Source organism: Mesocricetus auratus, unplaced genomic scaffold (genome assembly GCF_017639785.1).
Source record: "Mesocricetus auratus isolate SY011 unplaced genomic scaffold, BCM_Maur_2.0 Super-Scaffold_100003, whole genome shotgun sequence".
Classification (NCBI taxonomy): Eukaryota; Metazoa; Chordata; class Mammalia; order Rodentia; family Cricetidae; genus Mesocricetus; species Mesocricetus auratus.
In genome coordinates, this window is record NW_024429188.1 from 102984579 (window position 1) to 103007246 (window position 22668).

The window sequence follows — 22668 nt, forward strand, 5'->3', positions numbered from 1 at the left end:
AAGTAAATGTGAAACTCCATGGAAACTACATGAATGCAAATTGTTGTAATTATGGAGACTGTCTTGCTTTGGGCCATGGGTTAATAGAGTTTTGGCATGGTTGTGTGTCAGTGCTCTGCTCTTGTCTCCGTCTTTTATAGTGTGTTTTCTGGCATAGTATGTCATGCCCATAAATCAGTAGGAACATCTAATTTGTGAGATTTTCTCACTGATAGGAGGGCAGCCCCATAAGATCTCATTCTAATAATTTCTTACCATTTTACTTTGTTTCTTTTATGTTAGAGGGGCTCAAGAGCCCTTCCCTAACTTTCATGACTACCTTGAATTGACTATTATTTTTCTAGTCATATTTGTGTGTTATTATGAGATCTTGTTACCAAGCTTAACAGTCTTACGTGACGAAGTTCACCAAGTTGCGGGAGTTCCAGTTGTTGGAGACAGGTCTGTTCTTCTTGATGTCCTGGAGCACCTTCCTTTTGGCCGAAGCCTGGGGTTTCACAGGTAGGTGACTTTCTTTGCATTGTAAGCCTCTGTGAGGAGTGACTTCCTTTCCCAAGTGAACCAACTCTTTTAGTGTTTAAACATACTTGTTATGGTTGGGAGTTGGGATGGAGATTTGAATGCAAAAAGGGTTTAGTTTTTTAAGGATTTATTTATTTATTTTATGTGTATGAGTGCTCTGTCTGCATGTGCAGCTTTATGCCAGAAGAGGGCATCAGATCGAATTATAGATGGTTGTGAGCCACCATGTGGTGCTGGGAATTGAACTCAAGACCTCTGGAAGAGTAACCAGTGCTCTTAACCTCTGAGCCATCTCTCCAGCCCATAAAAAGGATTTTACATGCAAGGAATTGGCTCCTACCAACAAAATAAGTCAAAGTAAATGAAATGTGAACATTATGTGTAGAATCTACTTCTGTAAAATAAGAGACTTAGTGTAAAATTTAGGATCCCTCCTTTTCTGTGAATTGTACTTTTCTGTCTTTGCAGGTGTGGTTGCGGTACTGTTTTGTGGCATCACACAGGCACATTATACATACAATAATTTGTCCACAGAGTCTCAGCATAGAACAAAGCAGGTAAGAGAAATTTTATACTTGGTGAATAAAATTTTCTTCCTCTTAGCAAAACAAAAGGTTTTATTTTTCAACTTAAATATCTGTGATCATTCCAAGGTGATATCTTCTCCTCCCCTGACCCTAGAAATAGATGGGACTGGCAGGTTGCAGGGTAGTAGCTTCTAGGGCAGCAGTCTGTCAGCAGAGTAACCAGAGGGTGTTAGGATTGGACTTCAGAAAACCAGTCAATTGACTTCCCCTTCTCTTAGTATCTTCCTAATCCAGTGGCTGCTAAGAGGACCAATTTGAAGGCCCGCTCTGACTTGATAAGTTTCTGCTGTGTAGTGTAAAAGAGATTGACTTCTCTAGATCTGCTTAGCTATGCAGGGACAAAACTTCCTGTACTCTTCATTCAGGCTCTGCAATGCTGCTGCTTCCAGGAGCCTCAGGGGACTTCATTGACTGGGCACTGCATGAACAGGCTACCTAAAAAGAATTCTGAAGGAATTTGACATCATTTTCTGGTCTTAGGAGATATAGAAGAGCAATTAATGTCTACAATAGGAACGTGGGCATGCTGATAACTGTAGTGAGAACCAGGAACTTCCAGTTGTGCAGAAGGCTAGGAAAGGTGGTTGAGTCTAGAAAGGACCAATGCTAAAGCAAAATAGGAATCTCCCTGTCCCTGTCCCTCCCTCTCCCCTCTCCCTCCTGGAACTACAAAGGTACTGTACATCCAACACTTTCCCCAATACTGCAAAAGAAATTAAGTTCCCCTCTGGAGCATTTACATGGAGGTTATAAATCCTATTTGCCAAATAATGTAGTACACTGAACATACAGAAGTAAAATAGCCTGGGGATTGATTTTTTTTTAGGTGGCAAGGTAAGGCATAAAAACAGCAAGCTAAGAGCTTCCAGCCTTGTTGGTGACATAAAACTTGCATACAGGAAATACATATAACCAGTAGGAATCATAGTGTGTGGACTTGGGAATCTCTGTTGTGCAAAACATCTGGTGAGAGAGTGCACAGTTTGAGGCTTGAGGGGCTGGATGTTATCATAGTAGAAATGGTGCATCTAAAGGATGGGAAGGATTTGGAATGGCCTAGTGGAAACAGCTATAATCCTTAGGTTAAGTTTGGCCTTAGCTATTTTGTGAAGTAGAACATTCTTATAATTTATAAGTTTAGGTAAAACTAGGAGAGTATTTTGTAAATCATGAAAAGTATATGAAACTCAATTTTAGTGTCCATTACTAAATTTTTTTCAAGCAGAGCCACACGCATCCTTAAATGTATACGTAGCCTATGCAGCTTTTGTAATAAAGTGGCCAAGTTGAGCTTTGATAGATATCTTGTATCTGCAAAGCCCCAAATATTGACTCTCTGGCACCTCATGAGCTTTGCCAGCTCTGCGTTCAGAATTTGAGCTAGACTCTGGATCCATTGTGCCTTTGAACACTGACTCTGTGATCAAGTTAGAGAATTTTCCGTGTTGCACTTTTGTCCTCTTAAAGTGGAGATACAAGAGTATTTTCATCCTTAGTCATGAGATTACAATGTGATCATGTGCATGGAGTCTTTGCTTAGTATAGTAATCAGGCCCATAGTAATAAGGAAAAAATCTGTATTTACAGTCCTTAAGCAAACAAATAGGAGTAAGAATGTATTAAGCCATTCATAGAAAAAAATATATGCCTATTTTAATGTTTGTTATTATTTTTGTTAATAAGCCAACTCTGCTTTTTTGTGCAGTTTTGGGGATTGAACCTGGGGCCTCTTATTTGGTGGCCAAGTGCTCTACCACTGAGCTATATTCCCAGACCTCACAACTCTGCTTTAAAAAACTTTTCTAACTCTGGCTTTGAAAAGAGTAAGTAAGGCAGGTGTGTGGTATGTACCTCTAATGAAAACACTTGGGGACTGGGAAAATGGCTCAGCAGGTAAAAGTGCTTGCTGTGCAAGTGTGGGGACCTGAGTTCAAATTGCCAGAATGCATGTAAAAGTTGGGTACGTAACCTGAGCGTCAGTGTTTCTAATGGTCCTAAATGAAGATGAGAAGTATAGACAAGATCCCCAGAAGCTTGACAGTCAGTTAGCCTGCTATCCATAGCAAAAAAATCAACAGAGACCCTTCCTCAGATGAGAACTAACACCTGACCTTCACATACACTCTGTGACACGTGTGCCTACATTCATATACACAATACATCACATAACACACAAACACATATACTTAGGAAATGGAAGCAGGATAATCTGGAATTTAATGTCACCCTAAGCTACATAGTAAAACTCTGTTCCAAGACTTCCCTCTAAGCAATAACAAAAAGCAAAAACACCAACAAATTTGCCCAAAGCCATAGAGCTAGCAAGTAGGGAAGGTGTGGTTTGAACCTATGTGTCTAGACTCCAGAGCTCAGATTCTTATCTTTCCTATTGTTGTGGGGCAGGTGACTCCTGGGAAAGGTCAAGGAAAAGTAGAGCTTATGGAAGGCCTTCACTTTATTGGAAAACTCTCTACAGCTGCGGTAGAAACAGTGCCGTGAATGGGTGGACCTTGACAAGCATCAGGGGAGGATGCTGGATTCATATTATAGAGAAGCCCTGATTTTAGGAGTCTTAGTCCATAAAATGAGAAGCTAAGACCTAGCCAAAAAAAAGTGACAGCACCCCAGCGATATGACAGTGGTCGCGCAAGATCCTCTGCTAGGGCAAAAGGAGTTGAACTGTGTTTTGTAGCTTGTAGAGGAAAGTATCTTGAAACTCATTTTAGGTGAGATTCACTGGGTGAGGATGAGAAATGGTCATGAAGGGCTTTCCACTTCGGTTTCAGAATCATGTACAGAAGTGATCAAAGCTAGGCTAGGGCATTCAAAACGAAACATTGGGTTTTGGAGGAGGAGAAAGGAACCAATGATGAGGACTGTGAGAACGGAGCTGATGGGAAACATGAGGGCACCCGTTTCTGGCTCCTTCTGTAGGTTTGGAAATGCCATCGCTACATGTGCTCCCCTCTGAGTCACATATTTCCAGGTGTATATATGGGTTTTGCACATTTGAAATGTGTGTTCCTCATGTTTTCAGTGTGACACTTACTGGAACATTTTAACTTTCATTTCAGTTGTTTGAGCTTCTCAATTTCTTAGCGGAGAATTTCATATTTTCCTACATGGGGCTGACGCTGTTCACCTTCCAGAACCATGTCTTCAACCCAACATTTGTAGTAGGAGCATTTGTATCCTTTATCATGTGTCTGTTTTGAAAACTATTTTAATTGAGATCTTCATGTGGTTTTAGGCATGTGGTTGATAAAATATTTAAGTGTGTGATTTTTTTCTGAGAAAACAAGTAAGTATATTAACTGTTTCCCCAAGTCCATTCTAATCATTTTCCTGTTCTATTTCTATTTGAATTTATTGCACGAAAATGTTGACAGATTGGAATGACAGACTTTTATTACTCTGTTGACCTCAGAGGTAAAAATATTTGTCCTTTGCAACGCATGGTGCCATGTAACTATAGTCCCTGTGATGGTGGCAAAGATCTGAAGTGTCAGGCCATTTTGACATGCCCCTGTCTCAAAATCAGATTTGAAAATGGAGCAGTGGAGTAACTTGGGGGCAAGCTGGTTCCCTAGGAAAACCGTGACTTTCATCTCCAGCCAATCACAAAAGAAGGAACAAAAACTGTCCTGCGTTACTAAAGGAGAGAGAGAAAGCTTGATTATGAGGAAGAGTTAGGTTCTATGCCACGGGGCAGTACATCAAAGACGAGGAAGGTTGAACAAGGCCACATGCTTTCCCATATTTTTCTGTTTCATATAAATGAGCACTTTTACTTTAAAGCCAACTTGAGGGGTCAGCAAAGTGGCTGAGGGTAAAGATGCTTGTCACCATAGATGACAATCTTAGTTCATTCCTTGGGACCCATGTGATAAAAGTTGAGAACTGACTCCTGCAAGTGGCCTCTGATGTCCACACTTATGGCATGAGTAAATAATTGTAATAAAATAAATACATAAAAGTAAAACCAACTTGAAAGGAAGAATCTGAGAACAAGAAAGACATCCTCATGACAGGATGGGGACAGGTGGATCCTGAAGTTTATGGAGAGGAATTGGCATCTTCTCAGGGCAGTTCCTCCAGTTGATGAAGGAGATACAGCGAGAAAATGAAACTCCTAGCTGATGGCTCCTGTTTTATGAAGTAGGAAGTGATATTGCCTGCTGATAGAATAGCCAGGTGCCCAAGTTATTCTCTGTGGGAGAAATAATCTGGAAACCTACCATTCTCTACCTTACATGGTATCTGGGGGTGAGGAACCCTGGAATATCTTAGCGAGGCGATTCTGACTCCATCGCCTCTCTGGGGGGCACAGTGACATGGTTTGCTGGTGTGGCTCTGAGGGCTTATTGGGGCTGGAGGAGCTATGCCAACCTCATGCATGTGCTGTCAACATAAAGGACCACCTTTCTGTAGGACCTATCCACAGGAGAAGTTTCAGCATGGATTCCCAGAGTGAGTAAAATGAAAGAGTACAAGGATAGAAACCAAGGTGCCATTTATAGACCAATGTTGGAAGTGAAATTTCATCATTACTTCTGTGATATTCTGCTGGTCATACAGACCAGCTGTGGCACAGTGTGAGTAAGGATCAAAATATATATATATATGTATATATCTATATATATCACTATATCAGGAGGCAGGGGTTATTAGGGACCATCTTGGAGGTTGGCTCCCACAGATGGGAGCTTGGGGGAAGGTAGAGAGAAAGTTTATGAAGTAGTCATGGAAAGTTAGGAGAGAGCTGACCAAATAATTGCAGTATGATTGCTGAGCATTAATGGGGGCCCATTTGATTTTGAGGATTAGGTACTTGCAAGATCCCAGTCTTCCAAGCCATGTGACTCTGTCCAGGAAGCCTTAGCAGTAAGCTCAGGGAAAAATGAAACGTTGGGTCCATTGAGGTTTGTGGCTTTGTTGAGTGAGCATGATGGAAACAGAAAAGAACAAAGTAGATGTAGGCTGTGGGAAGAGTGTCTCTACCACATGGAGAAGAAGTGAAACAAAGAAAGAAGGGGGCTGACCATGAGAGGCAAGGCTAGAGCCGTCTTCAGACTGAGGACTTGGAACTAGCTCAGCAGGAGAGTTGAACTTGAAATGTGGAAGGGAAGACTGCAGTCTGGGAAATGAATGCTTAAATAAGTGGTTTTCAAAAGAAGCACTAAAGCCACATAAGAAGCCAGATTCTGACAAACAGAGCAGTGCATTTTAAACACACAAGATCTATGCTAGAAAGTGACGTTTTGCTGAACTGCTGTTTTTAAGTCTTACAGCAAAACAGCAAATTCCTGTCAATAAGAGTCAACTTGCCTTAGCAAGTTGTGGAGTTCAGTTGCTTCAGAGCTCATCACTATTTGAAATTTTTTTTTTGGTTTTTCGAAACAGGGTGTCTCTGTATTGTTTTGGAGGCTGTCCTGGAACTCGCTCTGTAGACCAGGCTGGTCTCGAACTCATAGAGATCCACCTGCCTCTGCCTCCTGAGTGCTGGGATTAAAGGCTTGCGCCATCAACGCCCAGCTGTATTTGAAATTTTAAAAAATTTAATCTATAGAAATTAGCCTAGAAATAATGTTAAATAGTTGCAAGGTTTCTGAGTTTGTTAGGATTTGAGATTATCAATAAAGAATCTATGCAAATGATTCTTAACAGGTCAACACTGTCTTGTCTCTGGTTGCCTGGGTTGCATTTGGTTTCATGTGACAATGACTCAAATTAACCCAGATTTTAATAAGTTAAATGAGACAGAAGTTTCTTATGTAAAAGTCTGAGCTTGTGTGACTGTGGAATTGTTATGAACTTGGGCAGCCTTGGTGCTGTTCTCTGTAGGGAGTTGCCTGTGTTCTTGAGGTTCATGGCATCTGACCCTTGTGCCTCGTAATTATCTTTAAGGGTACTACCTAGAAGTGTACATACCACTTGTACATAACAGCACTGGCAACACCTACCCACAAGGGAAACTAGTAATCGCACTCTTTATCTGGGTAGCTGTGTACTCAAAAATTGGAGCTAAAAGTGAGGAGGGTCTTGTGCTTAGAAGAACAGACTAGGTATGGATTTATGAAAACTAGCAGCAGTTGCCACACAGCCTCCCATGCCTTTTTGCTGCTGTTACATTTTCTTTTTCTTTTTTAAATGGAATTATTTTCAAAGAAATTTTACATTGTAGTGCATTTTACATTTATGAAAAGAATAATGATGATAGCACTGAAAGCTGCCCTATATATACCTCACAGCCCAGTTCCCCATTAGCACTTCACATCAGCATAGTACATTTGTCATGGGAATGATTCTGAATTGATACATTCAGTCAGCTTCATACTCATCCTGAATCCTGAATTTATTTTAGTGAGTCCTGATAAATTTCAGAGTACTGATCAGGTGTTTTGTAGGTTGTTCCTCGGTTGGAATTTGTCTCATGTTATCCCCAAGATCACACTGGGTTACATGTATTCTTGAGAGCAGTACTAGGGAAATGAAGTGCTGTTGTCATCATGTCGTGTTGAAGGCATGTATTTATTAGCACGTTAATGTGTTGATATTAGTTTTAGTCACATGACTACAGGGTTTCCCCATTGCAGGTGACTCATGTCTTTCTATCTTGCCCTGCTTGGAAAAGAAGCTACCCCTTGCAGCCCACATTTAGGGAATGTGGAGTTAGGGTTCATCTCCCCAGGGACTTTTTTTTTTACAAAATTGCTTGTAATTCTTTACATAGGCGATCTGTTCTCCCTCACATGATGTTTTCTTCTTTTGTTTATTTCTAGAATTATTTATTTGAATAATACTTAGGATACATTGAATTATTTACAACATTTTTACAAATTTTGTTCTTCAAACTATCTCAGCTTTAGCCATCAGGGGCTTGTTCTGTAGATCCCCATTTCTATTTGACATACCTGTCATCATGGTTTGGGGATTTGGGTTTGTATTTTAACACTTCCTTACTTTCTAGAAGTATAAGATGCTTCTGCTCATTTTGTGCACTTTATACCCAAGAACTGTCCATTTCTCCAAGGGGCTCTGGTTCCTTTTAATTAGAAAAGGTGGTATTGGAAATCAAGATCTGGACTTTGGGTGTGCAGACCAGTAATTCTCAACCTATGGGTCATGACCCCTTTGTGGGTCAAACAACCCTTTCACAGGGGTTACCAAAGACCATCAGAAAACACACATATGTACATTACAATTCATAACAGTAGCAGTGAAAATAAGTTTATGGTTGGGGGGTTGCCACAGCATAAGAAACTGTATCAAAGGGTTGCAGCATTAGGAAGCTTCAGAACCACTGTTCTAGACCCTGTCAATGGACAGAGGTAGGTGCTATCCATGTATATAGTAAGTCATATGCATACACATACATCCATAAATATTTTTGTTTGTAACCATCAGCATCTCCTGTCATGAGTTTGTACTGATGGCTCCAACTGTAACCTATTGCCATTAACAGTCAACTGTCTTTTTTTGGTTTGTACACTTGCATTCCCATCATAAAGAACTTGACTACTAGAATCTTCCATTCAGTTATTTAGTTGTTCAGTTGCAGTATATGTAGATGCTCATGTGCTGCTTAAAGGTGGAGATACATTTGGAGAAATGTGTCATCAGGCAGTTTTGTCATTGAGAGTTTCATAGACTATATTTACAGAAACCTACATGATATAAGTCAGTTATTCATAAGAGCTTGTTGATTCGGTTAGGACAGTTGATAAACATGAGGTATATGAGGTGATTGCTGGCTTAGCAGCATGCTATTTCACAGTAAACTTTTTACACACACTATGGGATATGTGTGGATATCTGAGAACAACTTTTAAGGCTCAGTTCTCTTCCACTCTGTGGGTCCCAGGAATTGGCCTAAGGTTGTCAGGCTCAGTAGCAAACACATTTACTTACTGAGCCATCCCCCTGACCCAAAGTTTTTGTTTTATAAGTGGAGCGAATACACTAAAATAACGGTAGAAAGTGTAATATAGTAAATACGTAAAACCAGTAACAATCACTTATTACCAGCTATTGTGTACTACATATGATTGTGTGTGCTGTTCTTGTGTATAAGGGGTAGCATAGTAGGTCTGTTCGTGCCAGCATTAGTATAGACACATGAATATTGTTAAGATGTCATTAGGCAATAAGAATCTTTCAGCTCCATTAAAGTTATATGGGACCACCATTGTGTAAGCACTCTTTGCTTGAAATGTTATGTGGTACATGGCTATATGACAGTTATAGTATTGTTAACTAGTACTTACCTGGAAAATAATTTCATCAAAAAGCATTTCATTTTCTCTTTTTTTGGTGATTTTTTTTTGCTCATTGATTTTTTAGATGAGGTCTCATGTAGCCCATGCTAAACTCTCTATTCATCCAAGGCTAACTTTGAACTCCTGGCCTCCTGCTTCCACCTTTTATGCCCAGGTAACGAGTATATAATCCTTACATGTGGCCTTTTGCCTGTGGCCTTAGCAATTGCACTCTTTTTGAAAGGAATTTACATCAGTACTGTTTCAACCATGTTGCTTTGCTTTTAATATTACATTTCCCTTTCTATTCCTTTCAGGAAATGTGGTGGAGTTGGTGTTGTGAACTCTGCAGTAAACTTTGCAACTATAAAGCACAGGGTTCTGTAGACAATGAATGGAGAAAAAGACACCCAAACTGTTTCTTAGTTAAGACCCATCTGCTCTGACATCAAATCTGACCTTTTGTGCAGGTTGGAAGTGCACATTTAGTGAGACCCAGCAGGGCTCTGCAGGAATTTCAGTGCATGGAGTGACTGAGCTGCCCTTTTTTGTGTTCTTATAAGGAAGGTGCAGTTTAGCCAGAGTGACTCTGCTTCCTCTCAACCCTGCAATGGAAATGAATGTGTCTGTGATGTTAATACTAAAGAAGATCCTCTTTTATATATCTTTTTCTTCATACTTAGTGTGTGCTGGACATACACTAGCAAGTCTGTAAACAGCTGGCTATGTGTGATTATTTCAATTCAAATTCATTTGAATGGTATAGAATTAAAATGGCAGTCCTCCACTTACACTGACTGTATTCCAGCTGCTCTGTAGATATTAACTGTTGTAGCAGATGACACTGTGACAGTGTTGTCAATAGACAGTGCTTGCTCACCACCTTGAATGTATAGCTTAAATTACCAGTAGTAAAAGAACTGCTCCTTAACCTCTTAATGATTTTAGATTGCTATTTTCTTGGGAAGAGCTGCCAATATTTACCCCTTGTCTCTCTTACTTAATTTGGGTAGAAGAAGTAAGATTGGATCAAACTTTCAACACATGATGATGTTTGCTGGTAAGCTTCAGTTTCGTGTCTTATCTACACCCAAGATACTATTCACACCACGTACGCTAACTTCTATAGCCTGTGATGGAGGTACTGTGCCAGAAACATTGAAACTGAACCCTCAAATAGAAAATTCCTTATCATCTTCCATTCTCTTTGGTGGAAAATTTTCACACTCTGCTTCTAAATCTTTGGTTTCAAAATATGTCACACAAAGTAAATAAGTTAGAGATGAATACATTTTTAGAGAAAACATGCAGGTGGATGTTTATGGCAGTTCTATCCATAACTGCCAAAACCTACAAATCCCTTGCTTGTTTTCCTTTTTTCAGTTCTGGGGATTGAACCTAGTGCCTCAGGCATGCCAAGCAAATACTCTATCATTAAGATATCTATTGTATGTACGTACGTACATACATACATCCCCAGTCTCTCCCCCTAAAAAAACCTTTTTTTTTGATCTGTAAGATTGGGGTATAAGTTGTTCAGACTGACTTCGATGTTAGCAAGTCTTGCATGTGTTTGTGACTCTCCTGCCTCAGCACCCTGTGTGTTTTGGATTGCTGACCTTTACTGCCACATTTGTCTGTCTTTCACTGGTCAAATGGGGCAGAGAAGAACCTGATAGAGTTCTGCTGTGGAAAATTTCTAAATGATAAAAAGAACAAACTTTCATTCACATAGTGGCATGGAGGAGTTTCCAAAGTGTTATGTTGAATGAAAGAAGCCAGTCGCAAAATTTATATATATGGTCCCATTGGTATGGCATTTTTTACATGGGAAGTTTTATTGGGAAGGGAAGGAAGAGAGTGGAGAGAGAAAGAAAGACAGGCAAGCACCTGTCTGCTTCTTCAGAGGAACAGCAGGGAAAAGCAATATGATATTTTAAGTTTCATTTTACATTCCAACCTCAGGTCTCCCTCCCACTCCTCCTCCCACCCCCTCACCTCTCCCCAGCCCACCCCACCCCACCATCTGCTGCTCTTCATGGGTAAGGGCTCCCATGTGGAGTCAACAAAGTCTGGAACATTAAGTTGAAGCAGGACCAAGTCCCTCTCACATGCATTGAGGCTGAGCATGGCATCCCACCATAGGGAATGAACTCCCATAAGCTAGCTCATGCACCAGGTCCCACTGCCAGGGGCTCCTCAGATAGTCCAAGCATCACTACTGTCTCCCACATCCGGAGGGCCTAGTTTGGTCTCATGGAGGCTCTACAGCTGTCGGTCTAGAGTTCCTGAGTTTCCACGAGCTTGGTTCAGCTTTCTCTAGATTTCTCTATCCTGATCTTGACCTCCCTTGCTCATGTGTTCCCTTCTCCCTCTCCTCGACTAGACTCCTGGCGCTCAGCCTGGAGCTTGGCTGTGGATCTCTGCATCTGGTTCCATCAATAGTACTGGATGAAGACTTTATGATGATAGTTGGGGTATTTACCAATCTGACTACGGGGGAGGCCAGTTCAGGCATCGTCTCCACTATTGCCGGAGTTTTTGCTGGGGTCATCCTTGTGGATTCTTGGGAGTTACCCTAGCACCAGGTTTCTCTCTAACCCCATAGTGGTTCTCTCAATTAAGATGACTCTTTCATTGCTCTTACACTCTACCCCCTCACTTCAACTACCCCGTTCCCTCATGTTCTCATTTCCCTCCCCTTTTCCGCCACCTCACCCCCAGTTTACCCAGGAGATCTCATATGTTTCCCTTCCCAGGGCTATCCATGCAACCCTCTTAGGGTCCCCCTTAAAGCTCTGTAAGGCAAAGGATACAGTCAATAAGACAAAATGATAACCCACAGAATGGGAAAAGATATTCACCAACCCCACATCTGACAGAGGGCTGATCTCCAAAATTTACAAAGAACTCAAGAAGCAAGTCTCCAAAACACCAAAGGATCCAATTAAAAAGTGGGGCACAGAACTAAATAGAGAATTCTCATTAGAGGAGGCTAAAATGGCTGAGGGGCACTTGAGAAAGTACTCAACATCCTTAGCCATCCGGGAAATGCAAATCAAAACAACTCTGAGATACCATCTTACTCCTGTCAGAATGGCTAAAATCAAAAACACCGAAGACAATTTACGGTGGAGAGAGGGGAACACTCCTCCACTGCTGGTGGGTGTGCCAACTTGTGCAGCCACTTTGGAAATCAGTATGGTGCTTTCTTAGAAAATTGGGAATCAATCTACCTCAAGACCCAGCGATATTTTTAAGAGACAAAATAATAGCGATGCAGATCAGGCCAGGATGATGAGGAGGTTGGGCTAGTGGGCAGCACAAAGTAATTTGGACAGGAAGGGTAAAATTTTACCTCTGTTTTGATTGGGACAATGGTCACCCCTTTCTATGTATTGTCAAAACATAAATTGAATTCATTACATATAAACTACTAAATTTTAGAGAATTGTTAAGAAATCAAGCTGGATGTGGTAGCAGATACATGCAATCCCAGCACTTGGGTGACGGATACAGGAGGATTGTGATGTTGAGACCAGCCTGGGCTGCAGTAACAAGAGCATGTCTGAAAAATAAACAAAATATCAATGAAAATCAGTATTATAGCTGGTGGTGGTGGTGGCACATGCCTTTAATTCCAGCACTCGGGAGGCAGAGACAGGTGGATCTCTGTGAGTTCAAGGTCTACAGAGTGAGTTCCAGGACAGGCTCCAAAGCTACAGAGAACCCTGTCTCAAACAAACAAACAGAAAGTCAGTATTATACATTAACTCTGTCAGTCATTCTTTATGTATGTTAAATATGTATTTTATATTTGTCTACATGCTCTCAAGCTTTGAGGTTGTGTTTTATATCTCTGAATTTATAGTCTACATTGCTGATGAGTTATTGAAGAAACATCTCTTTTTTTCCCTGTAGGCCTTCGTGGTGCAATGGCATTTGCCTTGGCCATTCGTGATACTGCCACTTATGCACGTCAAATGATGTTCAGCACCACACTTCTGATTGTGTTTTTTACTGTGTGGGTATTTGGTGGTGGCACCACTGCCATGTTGTCATGCTTGCATATAAGGTAAGTGGGAACTGGGGAACTCATTTTCGTATTCCATTTTAATTCAGTTACTTTTCTTTTTAGTCAGGAGAAGATTTTAAGCTTTGTCAAATATGCTTTCATTTTTTCCTTCTTAACAAGTGCATAGCATAATATAGACAAAAGAAACAGCAAGAAGAATGAATGAAAAGCATTCCAGACCTTTGCTATGCATTTTAGCAAACAGGCAACACTAAGTGCTCTTCTAAACTGGTTTTGAAATGTGGGCATTTGTCCTGGTGAATATATTCCTATTATTTGAATAGCTATATGTATCCTGACTGATTTAACAAAATCCCTATTATTGTAGTTTTATATGTTTTAGGCTGTGGCTATTTTCATTTCCATCTGAGGGTTTTGCTGTTACTATTAACAAATGAATGCTCTAAAGCCAATGTGCCTCCATGCTCTTGCTTAACTGTTTCTTTAGGATGCATTTCCAGAAGTGGAATTGATTAATTCATAAGACATGCATGTATTTAAGGCTTTTGATCAGATTACAAAGTTCAGTCCATCAGCAGTGTGTGAGAGTCCAGTTTACCCCAACTCTAATCAATACTAAACATTATCATTCCTTTTCATCTTTCTGATCAGCACCATTTCTAACCTAGCAAATCTACCAAGGCCACAGTGATGTAGTCATGGCCTTGTGTGTGTATTGCTTAATGTATTCAGTTTGAAAGCTCTCTTGTATCTCGAGTTCTGCATTTGTTTCCATGGATACAGCAGCTCGTGTCTAAAGCCTTTGTACTTTGTAGTTCTGTGTTTGACTGAAACATCATGGATGTTAAGAGCTACCAAGCTTTCAGGATATATGAACCTCATTTGAAAAAAACCAGTGTTTCATGTAATAGAGAATCTGTTGCCTGTTTCTTTTACTTTCTATTATGCCTTTTAACATTGCAAAGACAAGCTAGCTTTTAATTGCACAGTGAATGTTGTTAATGTCTTAATCTCTCTTTACTATTAAAATCTCTTCTATTTTTTGTGCTATTTCTGTGTATAGTAGATAATATAGTGCAGCATATACTTTTATACATCCAGTAATGTTCTTATAATCCTACTTACTACTCATAAGAGAATTTGACATTTATTAAGCACCTACTATGTGCCAGGCATTCTGTAAGCTGTGTTTAACATGTTTATCTAATCATAGTAACTGTTTTAAAAAGTGAGGCTTTAAGAGTTGTTAATTGTTCAATGTCATACAGATAATTAAACAGGAGACAGAGGATCTTCTATTTTTAGTTCTTTCAGACATGGTTCATCAAGAAATAAGTGTGGTAAATTTTGAAAGGAGTAAACTCCCTTTATTCTCAAAAGCTTGTATCTGAAGACACTGTGAGGAGACTAAAGCAAAATGTGAGATAGCTTAGAACTAAACTCATCAACGGAGAATCAGTTTTGTTCCCCTCACTGCACTCTACATGGAGCAAATAAAATTCCCATGCTTTAGCCGGGCGTTGGTGGTGCACACCTTTAATCACAGCACTCGGGAGGCAGAGGCAGGCGGATCCCTGTGAGTTCGAGGCCAGCCTGGTCCTCAGAGTGAGTTCCAGGACAGCCAAGGCTACACAGGACAGGCTCCAAAGCAATACAGAGAAACCCTGTCTTGAAAAACAAAACAAAACAAAAAATCCCATGCTTTACCATTCTTCTCAGAAGAGAGAAGAGAATCCCAACTAGTCACACTGAGTTTTGTTTACATCACTGGATTTGAAAGCTTCTTGGCTGGTCCCATTCTTTCTTACCTTGCAGCACAGCTGGAGGCTTAATTATATCTATTGCCTTGTAGTTTTAGACGACTTCTTGTTTTATTGTAGTGTTTTGGCCTGTTTGTGAACAGAGGTCATATGTTAATTTTTTCAAGTTCTTCCCAGGTATCTTCCTCCAACCTTTCCACACTGAAATGAGGCTATATATTTTTATAGTCCTTACTGGATAGGGTACTGAATGTGGTTAAGACTAGCATGTCAAATAGTTGGGAAACATATAGTATTCATTTTTATAGTTTAATTCACATTGTTGCTTTAATTTTTCTAAACATGTATTGGCTTAAAATGTTATTTATCACATTTACTTAATAGTTACATCACAAATCTTCCATTTTCTCTATTTTAATTATTAATAAATTCTTAATAATTGACATAAATAGAAAATGTGACTATTTTCATGACATTTACTATTGCTGTAATTATTGTTGGTTTATCTCTCTATTGGCATTTCAAGCCTAAAAAGCTGTTTTTCCTTCCGACCTATATTTGGGAGTAAAGGCAAAGACTGTATTTTAAGTGCCTCTTTTTTTCCTCCGCCTTTTTAGTGGTGTAATTTTGAAGTTGCTGATGAGTTGGGGCTGTTGAAGATTTGTGAATACACCAACATAACCTTTGCATTCTTGATCATTCCTTCTTAATTTTGGGCAAGGTCTTTGACTCTTCAGAAACTTGGTTTCTACCTCTATAGTGTGCCACCCATTTCCTGGAGTTGCTGTGAGAACTTGGTGTGCTAGTGTCTGCAAAGCTGTTTGCACAACATTTCAAGTGTGCCTTTTGTGTAGTCACTCAGTGAATATTTACTGAGCACTAACGGTTTTGTGGACACTCCTTGTGTCAACTTCCAACTCACTGGTTCTTAGCAGATTATTTTGTCTCCTCGGAGGATAATTGACAATATTTGGAGACATTTTTGACAGTCACAACTAGGAGAAGGGACTGCTGTTGCTATTTAGCAGGCAGAAGCCAGCACCCTGTTTAACATTCTGCAGAACACAGAATTGGCTACTGTCTAGACCTTCAATTAAATAATTATTAGGCCCCAAATGTCAGTAGTGCTAAAATGAAGTAACTGTATTCAAAAGGACAGTGGCAATAAAAAGATAGAAAAGGTCTACGTTCCCATTTAGAGAGAAACATGATTAAAAAACCCCTAGTAAATAAATGAATGAACATGACAGTTTTTAGATGATACTAAATGTGATGGAAATTAGGATGCTGTGATAGTGACTGGGAATGTGTTATATATAATATGAAGAAGCCAGGGGAGGTTTCTTGGAAAGGTTATATTTGAGCTCAGTCTGCCTGAGTGGCAAGACCCTGCCAGTTCAACGACGACCAGGAAGAGCAGTCCAGACAGAGCAGTCCAACAGCAAAGGCTCCAAGGCAGGAGCAGATGTGGCCTGTTTGACACAGAGAAAAGCTTACATGATGAGAGTGATCAAATGGTAAGTAGAAAAAAAAGCTGGACAAGACCCTAAAACTACCTGTGAAGGGCCAGAAGCAAAGACTCTAGACGCCCACAGTCCTGTGATCAGTGTCAGCTATCCAGATCTGGTGGCACAAGCAGCCACAGGTGATATGGAATCACATAGTATGGGTGTGTTCCAATAAAACCTTATCTACCACTGGATGTGTATGAGGGCTGTAGTTTGTCCCTCTCACTATAGGGTCTTGTAGTATATAGTGAAGACTTGGGATTTGAAAATACAATGGAAATCTTGAGGATATTAAAGCAAGTGAGTGACATGATCTGATTTCTAGTATAAAAAGATCATGTCCTCTGTCTTGGGAGCAGTGAATTAATCAGCTTGCATCCTTTGATGTAATTTGTGACAGTCACATTTGGCACCCTATCATTTAGCTAGGCACACGTGCTTTGCATTTCTTTGTCTCTGAGCCTTTGCTTGGCCTGAGATTCTTTTTCGTTCTTAGGAATTGACAAAACCACCCTTCCTCCTACTCCCCTAGTCTTTTTTCTTGGAGTTGCTATGTAGCATTGGGTCTGCCTATCACAGCAATTATCCCATTCGTCCTTGTAATGCAGTATTGCTAGAAGAACTACCTACCACTTAGCACTAGTGATGCACTTTAAAAGTTTCTCAGGACATGTTCTCATTTAATTTTTGCAGCAACAGTTTGTGGTGATACTAGCCCTATTTTCTGGGTGACAGAATTACATTCCTTAGAGCCACATAGCCTGATTGAGCTCACATAGCTAGAAATTATCCCGGAGTAATCCTGAACCCATCCTGCCTTAATAGCAAAATCTTTGAGTCTGCTGTAGTTGGGTCTGTTTCCCCACTAGTCTGTGAGCTCCTTGAGGACAGGGACCATGCTTAATTTATGTCTATGCCCTGTGCCTAGCGCAGTGCCTGGCAAATAATAAGTGCTCTGTAAATGTTTATTACATTGCTTTTGGATAATGTGCCACTAGAATGTTTAAATGTTGTATCATCTAGACCACTAGGTGTCACTTGAGACGCGTAAATGTGGTGAGAGTCCAATGTGACTGGGAAGCTATTAAACAGTGTCTGGCCATTTTTAACAAAGTGAAAATGAGCCTTTGTTTGAGCTTCGAATCTGGTCATGGCCACCTGTTTTCAAATATGTGACCATGACTTCCTTGCCTTCCAGATACAGTTTTGTATCATTTTCCTCCTTTGAGTATTGTCTTTGCAGATGTTGCTACAGCTTTTTGTATTGCTATGTTGTCTGTGCTGTCTGTAGTTGGTAACCGAATCAATAAACATTTGAGCACCTATTGTATGTCAGGTACTATGCTAGACTCTGGGGATACAGAGATGAATTGAGACATGGCCTTTACCCTCAAGGAGCTCACAGTCTTTTTGGGGAGATGGACAGGTAAATAACTATCCTGTGCTGTGATATATGTTTATAATAAAGAACTTAGTGCTACAGAAGCACAAAGGGGAGGTGATGCTGTGTGACTACCTCATGGAACAGCTACTTTGGCACTTGACAAATGAGTAGAAAACTGGGTGGGGGCACAAGTTGACCTGAGGGAATGAGAGGCGTGAGAAAAAAACTCCTGGAGCTGGCAGGGCTTTGGGGAGAGGTGTGGGTTAGGGTATCACATGGTACTTGGAAGAAGATGACTGGAAATGGGGGTGGGAAGGTAGGTTGGAGAAAAGAATGGCCACTGGTGTGTAGAGAGTTTTGAATGTCCTACAAAGGACTTTAGTTGTGACCTTCAGGGTTGTGAGCTTCCCTCAGAAGCTTCTGTGAAAGCAGTGACCTAGAGAGTTCCATGCTATCCAGAGTTAACTCTGGGTGAGAGCCTGACAGTTGGAAAGGCTTACTCAACAGAACTCATGAGTCAGAATGAGGGCTGGGACAGCAAGGAGAGGAGAAGTGACAGGCAGGGCAGGAGAGAGAACAGAGTTCAAGTTCTGAGACTAGAGAGCAGACTCAGAACTGGCAAATGAAGTTGTTCCCTGGGATTCCCAAAGAAGGAAGCTGATGTAGGTACCCAAGAATTATGAAGAACCAAAACTGATGTCCATCAATTATCCTGTAGTCCCTCAGCAACTGGACCCCCTTTCTGTCACCTTAGCAATGTTTCCATGAGAGCAGTGTTCCAGCTTTGACTTTGAAACTTTCTAGTCATTCTTACTGAGCAATTGGGGCAGAGTTTCTCTCTCTCTTGGTGCTTAGACTAGCATTCAGAGAAGAGATACTATTTTACTGAAATTGGTAAGTGGGGTTTTAGAATAGAACATTTGCCCTGCTTGCCTTAGACCCAAGGTTGTTGCTAAAGAAAGTGGCAGGAGCCAGAAATGTCCACCCCAACCTGTAGAGAAGAGGGAACATTAACAATTCTGGAGCTTCTGTGTTGAGAAAAATATTTGCCTGGCAATGTGTATATGTGAGTAGACCTTCTACTGGCTTCTAAAATCTCATTTGCTCTTTGTGTTTTTCCTTTAGGGTTGGTGTTGACTCAGACCAAGAACATTTGGTAAATATACACTTGTGTTGTCCCTGGCATTTCTGTCCAGCGTTCAGTCATTTGGAAAGAAAACTGTCTCAGACTTCATGCCACTTTTTAGATACCGTTTTGTTTGCCTCGACTTTTAACTGACATTTCTGGCTTTTCTCATTGCTCCATGAATCAGAAGCATAGTTTCGGCAGCACATGGCTATCAAGGGTGACAGCTTTCCTATCTGTGGCCATCCTGGGCTTTTGCCACTGAGGAGAATAGGCTCTTAAGTGCTCCTGGGTGTTCAAGTGACTGCTCTGGCACGGGCAGCCTTTTTCCACTCTAGTTGCGCATGAAGGCTTGTCTCTGATGTCAGCCCCACTCCAGCTGCTCTTCCTGTGGAACTTTCAAACTGGATGACCAGCAGCTGCCCTTGAGAACTAACTGCCCACAGTCTTCTCAGTGTCCATCTGCGTGTTTGGGGGGTTACACTCTCTTAACCCCAGCCTCAGCCTTTTCAACACAGCTCCTCACTTCCTTCCTTCCATGTGTCAGTTTCTCAGCCTCCCCTATGATCTCCAGACTTGTGGACTGGGCACAACACAACTGTCTGCCCTTAGGAGACTGACCACCCTTTTCTGGTATTTTCCACCCTCTTTGTAATGGTTTCTGAGTACCACTGAATGAGTGATTCTCTATTACACATTGCACAGTAGATGAGAAATCACAAATGATGGTTTTGAAGATGGAAAGTATCTTTTGAAACATAATTCCTATTGTTTCCTGAAACAAGCAAGCTGTGGTATATTTTTTTCTGCAGAGTATGCTTTAAAAGAGCATTTACTCAATTCATTTCCCAAGTGCTAATTTTGAGTGATGACTGTGTGCGTGTATGCATGTGATATAGTAAGTACGTGCCCATTTTGTGGTTAGAATCTTAAAGTAGACTTCCCCGGACAAACCAGATTATAGACTTTTTTATCCTGTCAAGCTTCTAGAATAGGTTCAAGGGGTGTTAATGTCTCAGTAGTAATAAAACATTGCATTTACACAGCTCCTGGGTCATGTATGTTTCCATCAGCCCTGGTAACACTGTCACCACAGAGGAGAAATAAGGGAAAGTGCCAGATAGGTGACTATCAGTGTGGCAAACAAAAAGAGATATTTTTCCATTACACAATGGACAGACATTAGCAAGATGGCTCAGTGGTTAAAGGCCCTTGCTGCAAAGCCTGACAGCTTGAGTCTGATCCCTGTTCTCAAACCTCTGCATGTATACTGTGGCATGTGTGCCCTTACACGCATGCACACACACACACACACACACACACACTCACTGATGAGAATAAATAAAACCTCATGGACATCTCAATTGCATTGTTTACTCAGTAACACTTATGTCAATTATAAAGCTCCAGGAACATCATAGCCAGTATGGAACTTAGTTATATGGTAAGGTCTGTAGATGATTTGCTTTACAAGAAGTGAAGGCAGGACCAATAAGATGGTAAGTCTGATGTCCTGAGTTCAATCCCTGGAACCTATGTTGGAGGACAATAACCTCTAAAATACCCAATAAATAATAATTATAGTAATAATAATAATACAATAGTAGTAATAACAATGAAATTAACAAGAAGTGAAAGCAAAACTGTAAAAAGAAGGCAGTTGCGTGGGCTACTGCTCACTGGTAGAATGTGCAATTAGTTTGCACGAGGTCCTGGCTTCCATCCCCAGCACCAATTTTTTTTGTTTTTTTTTTGAGACCAGATTTCTCTGTGTAGCCCTGGCTGTCCAAGGACTCACTCTGTACATCAGGCTGGCCTTGAAGTCACAGAGATCCAGCTGCCTCTGCCTCCTGAGTGCTGGGATTAAAGGCATGTATCACCACCACTCCTGGCTCCCAAGCAGTAAAAATTAAACAAGATGGACTGACAGCCTCCAAAACAATACAGAGAAACCCTGTCTCGTAAAACCAATAAATAAATAAATAAATAAATAAACAAACAAACAAGAAACTAAGAGATGAAGACATGCGAAACTTAATGATGTAGAAGCAAGTTCGGAAGCTCTTTTGTGCTTGTGAGCACATACAATGTTCTCAGATATTTTTATCATTGTTATGTATGCATTGATACTTGTTGAGGGGGAAGGTAAGCTATTTGGGCAGGAAGGAGACAAAACTCAGACTCTAAACTCTGCCCTTAGAAAATCACAAAAACATGGAACATTAGTTCTGGAAAGGGCCTTGGGGAAATCTGTGTTGCTTGCATTTTACACGTGAAGAAATTCAGGCCCAACTAGTTAATGTCAGTGAACCAGGACTGGAGCTACACGGCCTGACTACTGACCAATTACAAATACGGACATTTCACATTTTTGTAAGCTGTTTTAGAAGCTGCCTGCTTGCTGTGTTAGTCTCCCTCATGGCCAGTGAGTTCTACCATAGCATTTCCTTGTTTTCATTTTGCCACTGTGTTCTGAACATAGTAGCAACTTTGAAAATGACAGTTACTTTTGAAATCCATGGCACAGCTCTCCAAATATAGGGTGAGATGTTTTCTTCGGTAGGTACCACTGCATAGGTAGTACAAGTCTTTCAGAGTGAGGAGGTGAATTAGCCCTACTGGCTTAGCTGTAGTCTGTGTGTGTATGTTCACATGGTATGCATGTGCCACAGTACATGTAGTGATCAGAGTGTAGTCTTGGGCATCGTACAATAGGATGTTAATTGCTGTGTACATCAGGCTTGCTAGCCCATGAGCTTCCAGAGTCTCCTGTCCTCACTTCCTATCTCACTCTATTAACATTAGAGTTACAGAGAAGTGTTGCTATGCCTGACTTCATGTGGGTTCGGAGGATCTGAACTCAGGTCTTCATGCTTGCATGGCAAGTACTTTTCTCACAGACATCCACACTGATTTTTATAATATTTTTGAATATATATACATATATATATAGTTTCTCTAATTCATTTTCCTCCCTCCAACCTCTCCCATATACTCCATCCTTATTGTCCATCTCAAATTCATGTCCTCCTTTTCTTTAATGGACCCCACATTGACTTACAAGTGGCAATAGAATCATAAAGTAGTAAAGCTGCCCGAGTCATAGAGGTGCTTAGGAAAACATTTCATTTTCCTACACCAAAGCTGCAGTGTAGAAGCCACTAAATGTTAACGTTACCCATGTTGTGAAGGCTCTATTTCTGATTCTGGGAAGGAATGACTGTAAATAAACCTGTCTGCATCTTTGACTCTTGTATCGTCTGTCTGCAGGGTGTTCCTGAAAATGAAAGGAGAACTACCAAAGCAGAGAGTGCCTGGCTCTTTCGGATGTGGTACAACTTCGATCATAAGTATCCTTAATGAGATAACACATGGTACAGTTTAATGAAACAGCATGCATGTGTGCACATGTGAGTGTGTCTGTGTGTTGGATGAATTCTGGGGATGAATCTGGGGACTTGCACTTGCTAATCGAGTACTTTACCAC

The 22668-nt window shown here is 40.7% G+C and overlaps 1 protein-coding gene across 4 annotated transcripts in view; it reads left to right on the plus strand.

Moving 5' to 3' along the window:
* Window positions 1-22668, plus strand: part of Slc9a6 (solute carrier family 9 member A6) — a 69252-nt gene that overhangs the window by 40182 nt on the left and 6402 nt on the right. For 3 of the 4 annotated variants that reach the window (XM_040744646.1, XM_040744645.1, XM_040744643.1), the window contains 8 exons: window positions 396-501; window positions 991-1079; window positions 4184-4297; window positions 10316-10427; window positions 13289-13442; window positions 18008-18097; window positions 19181-19211; window positions 22452-22531. In XM_040744646.1, the coding sequence (XP_040600580.1) occupies window positions 396-501; window positions 991-1079; window positions 4184-4297; window positions 10316-10427; window positions 13289-13442; window positions 18008-18097; window positions 19181-19211; window positions 22452-22531 (776 nt within the window). The remainder of the gene's footprint in view (window positions 1-395; window positions 502-990; window positions 1080-4183; window positions 4298-10315; window positions 10428-13288; window positions 13443-18007; window positions 18098-19180; window positions 19212-22451; window positions 22532-22668) is intronic. The other variant, XM_040744644.1, reaches the window with a different exon arrangement.